At 43.0% G+C, this 7,201-nt stretch overlaps 1 protein-coding gene across 1 annotated transcript; it reads right to left on the bottom strand.

The window, feature by feature from the left end:
• Positions 1-4,440: 4,440 nt before the first annotated feature.
• LOC119429279 (solute carrier family 2, facilitated glucose transporter member 4-like) lies at positions 4,441-5,991 on the bottom strand. The gene is made up of 4 exons (XM_037696940.1): positions 5,863-5,991; positions 5,685-5,786; positions 5,398-5,601; positions 4,441-4,732 (listed from the first exon to the last, which is right to left on the bottom strand). Exons 1-4 carry the CDS (start codon positions 5,989-5,991, stop codon positions 4,526-4,528), a joined length of 642 nt encoding a protein of 213 aa, XP_037552868.1. The 3' UTR covers positions 4,441-4,525.
• Between the last annotated feature and the right edge of the window lie 1,210 nt (positions 5,992-7,201).

Below are 7,201 nucleotides of genomic sequence, written 5' to 3'. Positions count from 1 at the left end.
GCTGGACACTTTTACTGCAAGTCTGGAGCGTTTCTAGTACTTGTACTCCGTACACCCACGTATCACGTAGACTACACCACTGGAAACGCGTGAAGCGTGTAAAGCTGAAGAAGCTTCAGCCAACGCCATCCGTCGGTTTGTGTCCAACAGTCCCGGCTGGTGAGAGAACGTCTTGGGGCGACGAGAACTGTTCTGCAGACCCGTCAGGACTTGGATCTTTGTGTGGTTGAACTTGAACTGAAGCGCATTAGAGACGCAGAGAGCCCGAGGAGAAGCTGCTCCAGGCTCGGCTGTGACCTCTGACCTGCTTGGAGTTATTTTTAGACACCACAGCAGCTGCAGCCGACGCCTTCACAGGATCATGAATTATTAACGAGCGCACGGCCCAGTCGTGCTCTGAACGAGTCACTTTGTGGAAACTTCTACATTTTCTTTACATTTCAAACAGGAAATGGTTCCGTCTGTTTTGTTCACGTTCACACAACCAGTTCACCCAGTTGGCCCATCGAGTCAGGCCAGCTGGCTCCAACAGCTCGTCTTTCTAGTCAACCTTGATCAGATGAGACCAAAATTAATTCTTTCCAATAATTTCCTTTAATTCCAAAGCTCCACTGACGTCAACCCAATGAGCAGAAACAGCAGGTGAACAAACGTTGAGGAAGTTCCTTCAGAGTCTCAGGTGGTCAGAAGATCACCAGGAAGTCTGACATCATCAAGTAGCTTTCATCCAGGGGGGGGTCTCATGAGGGCAGGCAGGTTGACATGAAGTCAACTTTCATGGTTCCACAGTAAAAGTTCTCAGGATGTGGGTTCCCTCCAGTGGTCATTGACAGGTCTGCCAGCAGGAGCTGCAGAAACATCTGATCATTTTACTGATCAACTAGGAGCATTTGGAAATTACAAAATGTAAACAAACACATAAATATTTGTAAAAGCATCTGATTCTTAAATTAAGGTTAAACTGTAAAAGGACTAAATAAAGATGGTGTGTTGTTTTTATCAACATCATTACAGTTTTACTGCAGTTGTTCCTGGAACCTCAGATCCAGGAGGAACTATGTGAGTTCTGTCCTGGAACACTGGATCAGCTCTTTACCCTCACTAGGGTCCTTCAGGGGTCATGGGAGTTTGCCCATCCAGTCTACAAGGTATTCGACCGTGTTCCTGCGACTCTGCACCTTCTGGGTTTTCTTCATGAGACTGGGTAAAAGTCAACATTTTCAACCATGAACACTTTCAAGCAAAAACAGAACCCGACTGACCCAAGCTCATCGTGAAGGTCTCACTGTGGCTGCAGCAACAAATGGCAACATGAAGAAAGTCCAGGACGTGCTCCGCAGCTTCTCAGCTCAGTACATTTTGTTTAAACAGATAAATGTTCTGGTTGTTTCATTTCTTTCTTTTATTAAGTGGCTTGGGAGATACCGCGGCTCTCCCCTTGACATTGATCCGTCAGGTTCTTTTGAAAAAACTAAACATAGTGAGGATCACTGCATCGTGGGACCAGGCATGAGACTGAAGACCCACATACATCCAGAGTCAACTCCGGTATACAACCATTCTACAACTTTGCTTTGATAATTAATTCCTATTAATTTATTCTTTATCTCATTTCTAACCATCAAGCTTCCAGGAAGCAGATGCTGGATGAGGCTCTGCGGAGTTCATCCTGAAGGACTGCAAGACAAACTTTTTTTTTAGAATAAAAATTTGTAATCAAAAAAAAAAAACACAGTCCAGAAGCATCCTCATTCACAACACGTTCACTTATATTTTCACGTTATGATACATGTTCATATTATTTATTGACTGTATCTAAAAATAAAGATATTTTAAAATTTAAATGGAAATACAAAATAATACAATATAAAATACAATGACTTAAATCATATTATTGTATATAGTAGGTCATCAAACCAGTGTCAGTTGTCTGACAACTAGTTGCCTGTAGTGATCTTTAAGTTCCAGCAGGTGTCAGTATGCAGTGGCACAGTATCAATACAAGATCAATACAGTTTGGTGATGTGTTGAAACGCTTCATCGACCCATCACTAGTTATCAACAAGAAATTAAAAAGGCTGCTGGTGCAGCAAAACTTACAGGAAATCACAAGGAACAGCCGAGACATCACCAGTGGACAGTATTCAATCCCAGGACAAAGGACTAACACAGAGACACAGACTATAGACAGTGACTAACGAGACAAAACACCTGTGAGGACACACAGCTGAAACACATCAGGGGAAAAGACAAACCAGGAAACCAGGGAGTGCAGGAACAGACACACAACAGCAGATGGAGGCATACACTAGGACAACACAAACCCTATAGAAAACAGAAACTGAGGATAAGGACACAAGACATAAACACAACACAAGATGGGGCTAAACACCAGGAAACAAACCATAATCCCTACAATATTTTTATTAATATGTACAAATGTTGAAAGGTACCATTGTAGCTCATCATCTTTCTTCTTTAAACAAAATTAGACCTCAACCTTATTTTAAATCAATTTCAGCTATAAGATTCTCAGCTACTATTACTTTTAAGTAGAAGTATGAGCTTTATGTTGAAAACACTCGGTTTGAACCTCTTCCTGTTTGTCCTTCAGCTTCTTTTGGACTTGGCCGGATTCTGCAGAGGTTTTAATACAACACTTCTCATCGTAAAGGTTCTAACCAAAAAGTTGTTTCTGTAGGATTTATGAGAGCAGCCATGATGGAAAATGAAGCAAAGAACAGAATCTGGGTTATTTATTGGTTGCCATGGTGATTCCCACCTTGTCCACAGTCCCTGGTTGCTATGGCGATTCCCGCCTTTTTTCACCAGACCCTGGTTGCTATGGCGATTCCCGCCTTTTTTTCCACAGTCCCTGGTTGCCATGGTGATTCCCATCTTTGATTGTTTGTGTGATCACCTGTGATTGCTCCCTTGAATTAAAAAAAAAAGTATTTGTTACTGAAACAACAAAAAATAATAATTATCAGTTCAGTCTGGTCTTTATTAAATATTTAAGTTTGTATCACCAGGAGTTTGACGTCAGCTGAACTTTTGTTCCTCGACAGCTTTATTTAAATTCAGATTATTAACTTGTTTACAAACGTCACAGATTAATCACTATTCAACAAAAACATTAATGTGTTTTGTAGTTTTATTTTTATTTTAATACACTATAAAGAACATCTATGAGAAAAACCAATGAAGTAAAACTCACATCACACAATTAAAAATAACAAAAATCCTAAGAATCACTTTTCACAGGCAAAAATTGAGTTTGGATTTTTATGCACAAAAACAAAATTAATTTAAAAACAAAACTTCTACCTAATTATTAATATGCATTCCAATTATTAAAATGTTAAAACACCAAGAATAGAAATGTAAATATAAATACAAGAGCTAATTAAACAGATCTGTTAATTACAGTAAAATACACACATTCTGAAACATCTGACCGGTTCAACAATTTTTACTTTCTACGAAGCTTAAAGAAGAAAAAGCAACAATAAATAAATCAGTTTCAAATAATGACAATAAAAACAAACACTGACATAAATTCAATACATCAAAACCTAACAGAATATTCTTTATGTGGCTAAAACAACACGACTGTTGGTTAAATGTGTGGTTTAGTTCAAGTGAAGAGCTAACGGCTGGTCAGAACACGCGTGTCGTCCTGAAACAGGTCCGGACTCAAAAACGTCATGGTGGCTCACAAAGACTCTGAGAGACGCCACACCGCCCTCAGGTTCACTACTGTGAATTTTGGGATCATCTGTAAGCAGATAGCAGCAGCAGCTAGCTGTAGCACCAGTGTCTGCTGCAGGCAGGGCTCAACTCAAATCATCTCTGCTGTAATTCATTAATGTTTCATTAACTGTGATGGAAAACAACAAATAGAAGTGATTTTATGAACTGCTGCTAAATGTAGAAAACATTTTCTCTGTGTTGACACAGACTGGCCAGCGAATAAACACTGATTTATTATTTATTAATATTACATGATTTATTTACATGATTATTTCTGCAGAAATCTTAAATTCCTGCAGGATTCAGGCTGCACTGAAACAGCTACAGCTAGCTGCTGCCGTAGCTGCTGTCTGTCGTTTAGTTCCATTGAAACAAACATGAAATGAGAAAATGACGATGAAGTTAAGGTTTATCAAGTTTTAATGGAAACTCTGGTCTTAGCCGTGTTTGGACTAGCCATTAGCTCGTCAGTCTGCTCATCTTTCCTCAAATTGAGGTGATTCAAAGAGCCAGTCACAGGTAAGATGTTCACTTTTTATCACTGTTCCATAGAACCCCCCCCCCCAGCCCATTCCATGGGCTTTACAATTAATTTTAACACTAATTTAAAAAAAATCTTTTTACAGCGAGTTTGTTTTAGGTTGGATAAAATCTAAACCAAACTGTAAAGAAGAGACTTTAGTGTGTGAGTGAATATTAAACCAGTCTGAGGTAAAGAACTCGTATAAAAACTGGAGTGGGACTTTTTGTTGCACAAATGTTGTCGCAGCTCTCACAGGTCGGGGTCGTGACCCCGCAGGGTGTTGAACTCTTCGGGAGCTGAATACTTGTCTGCGCCCTGACCGGACGAGTGGCGGAAACCTGCGGAGATCTCCTCGAAGGTGCGGCCCTTGGTCTCAGGCACCTTGAAGTAAGTGAAGACGAAGAAGCCAAGCAGCAGGACGGTGAAGATGATGAAGACGTAGGGGCCACAGAGTTGCTGAGGGGGAAACAAACGGTTTCATTCCTTCACTTTGTGGACAGAAGCTGTTTTATAAAGAAGAGCAGCAGATTAAAGAGAAGTGAACGAGCATTTAGGGGAAAGACAGACCCTGAAATAATTAGACCGGTGTGCTGGTTCGTCTGTCTGTCAGCAAAATATCCCCTGGACCCTGGGAGTCTAAACTCTCAAGACGTGGATCTTTAGTGTTTCCCTACCGTTATATAAGGAGGGCGCCCCGCCTACCGAACTGTCCTACACCGCCCCCACCCCGTCGAAAACTGCCGACACAAACACAAGCACGTCCCTCTACACACATGCACGCGTCAACACATGCACGCGTCAACACATGCATGCATCAACACATGCACGCGTCAACAAAAATCCTTGAAGAGAGGAGCGCCCTGCCAAGAGGAAACACTGTTAAGGATCAAACCGATCCAAAATGGCTGCCACAGCTACAACAAAGTAGCTCAAACTTGGTCAGTTTTACAAAGAACAGGTTCATATTTTGTGTGGTAGTAGCCAGGAGTCATCCTGAACACACACCCTGAGGGCTCACAGGATCGTTGTTTGAAAGGTTGCATGCGCGGTGGAAGCGCTCCTTTTAGTGTTCATGGAGAACTTGACGCTGGTCGCAGCTGCTCACTGGCAGCAACACTCACCTCGACGTACTGGAAACACATCCCCACCAGGAAGTTGGCCGACCAGTTGCAAAAACCAGCAACCGCGATGGCAGCGGGCCGGGGCCCCTGGCTGAAGAGCTCGGCCACGATGAACCAGGGGATGGGGCCGGGGCCGATTTCAAAAAAGGCCACGAAGCTGAAGATGGCCACAATGCTGACGTAGGACATCCACCTGAGCTGGTCCTGAACGGAGAAGAAAGACCGCCGCGGGGGCTCTCAGGTAAACGTTTCAAACGGGTTCTGCAAAGGTGGAGGGAAACACGTACCAGCAGCGCCATGGCAACGGTTAGAAACACGGCTGAAACCGCCATCCCCATCAAACCGACGAGGTGGAGGGGCCTCCTGCCCACGTGCTCCACGATGAAGAGCTGCACAGAAGGACAGAAGGTTCAATGCTCCCACATCCAGATGAGTTTTACCGTTAACGGAGCTTTAGCGACTTACGGAGACCACAGTGAAGATGGTGTTGACCACGCCGGCACCGACCGTGGCATAGACGGGCTGGGACACCCCCGCTCGCTCAAAGATCCCAGTGGAGTAGTAAAACACCTTGAGAGGAGGACATTCAGTCATCTGAGCTCCTTATGAAGTCGTTTACACTTGTTTACTGGAGTGAAGCAGATTGAATTAAAAACCAAATGATCCAGTTTCAGAGGACTCCTCCAGGTGCAGCATTAAGGGACCCCCTCCACTGTTACCACCCACGCTTCAGCTTCACTTCTTGTTTCATGAGCTAGAACTGGACCAGGACTGGGGGCTCCTGGACGCCTCCTTCTAGACATTTTCCTGGCATGAGGAGACCCCAGGGCAGATCTAGAACTCACGCATCTAGTCCTGTCTATCTTTTGGCCTGGGAACCCCCTGGGAACCCTCAGAGGGAACTCAAATTTATGGCTGAGATTTCTTCCTGGACCTGTTTTCTCCAGGACCCAGATAAGAAGAGGACAAATGGACGGACATGATACTACAGTACTGCTGCATGATACTGCAGTACTGTTACATGATACTACAGTACTGCTACATGATACTACAGTACTGCTGCATGATACTACAGTACTGCTACATGATACTACAGTACTGCTGCATAATACTATAGTACTGCTACATGATACTACAGTACTGCTACATGATACTACAGTACTGCTGCATGATACTATAGTACTGCTACATGATACTGCAGTACTGCTACACGATACTACAGTACTGCTACACGATACTACAGTACTGCTGCATGATACTACAGTATTGCTACATGATACTACAGTACTGCTACATGATACTACAGTACTGCTATGCGATACTACAGTACTGCTACACGATACTACAGTACTGCTACATGATACTACAGTACTGCTACGCGATGCTACAGTACTGCTACACGATACTACAGTACTGCTATGCGATGCTACAGTACTGCTACACGATACTACAGTACTGCTGCATGATACTACAGTATTGCTACATGATACTACAGTACTGCTATGCGATACTACAGTACTGCTACACGATACTACAGTACTGCTACACGATACTACAATACTGCTACATGATATTACAGTACTGCTACATGATACTACAATACTGCTACATGATATTACAGTACTGCTACATGATATTACAGTACTGCTACATGATATTACAGTATTGCTACATGATACTGCAGTACTGCTACGCGATACTACAGTACTGCTACATGATACTACAGTACTGCTACACGATACTACAGTACTGCTACGCGATACTACAGTACTGCTACACGATACTACAGTACTGCTACACGATA

The sequence above is a fragment of the Nematolebias whitei genome, unplaced genomic scaffold (assembly GCF_014905685.2).
Source record: "Nematolebias whitei isolate Nwh7 unplaced genomic scaffold, NemWhi1 Nwh_scaf_287, whole genome shotgun sequence".
In the NCBI taxonomy this organism is placed as follows: domain Eukaryota; kingdom Metazoa; phylum Chordata; class Actinopteri; order Cyprinodontiformes; family Rivulidae; genus Nematolebias; species Nematolebias whitei.
The sequence above is the reverse complement of the archived record's forward strand: the minus strand, read 5'-3'. Positions and strand labels throughout refer to the sequence as shown.

Coding starts and splice junctions, on each gene's coding strand:
- LOC119429279 (XM_037696940.1), bottom strand. CDS start 5,991: ATGACTGAATGTCCTCCTCTCAAGGTGTTTTACTACTCCACTGGGATC. Junction 5,787..5,862: donor CCATCTTCACTGTGGTCTCC/GTAAGTCGCTAA, acceptor CCTTCTGTGCAG/CTCTTCATCGTGGAGCACGT. Junction 5,602..5,684: donor CCGTTGCCATGGCGCTGCTG/GTACGTGTTTCC, acceptor TTCTCCGTTCAG/GACCAGCTCAGGTGGATGTC.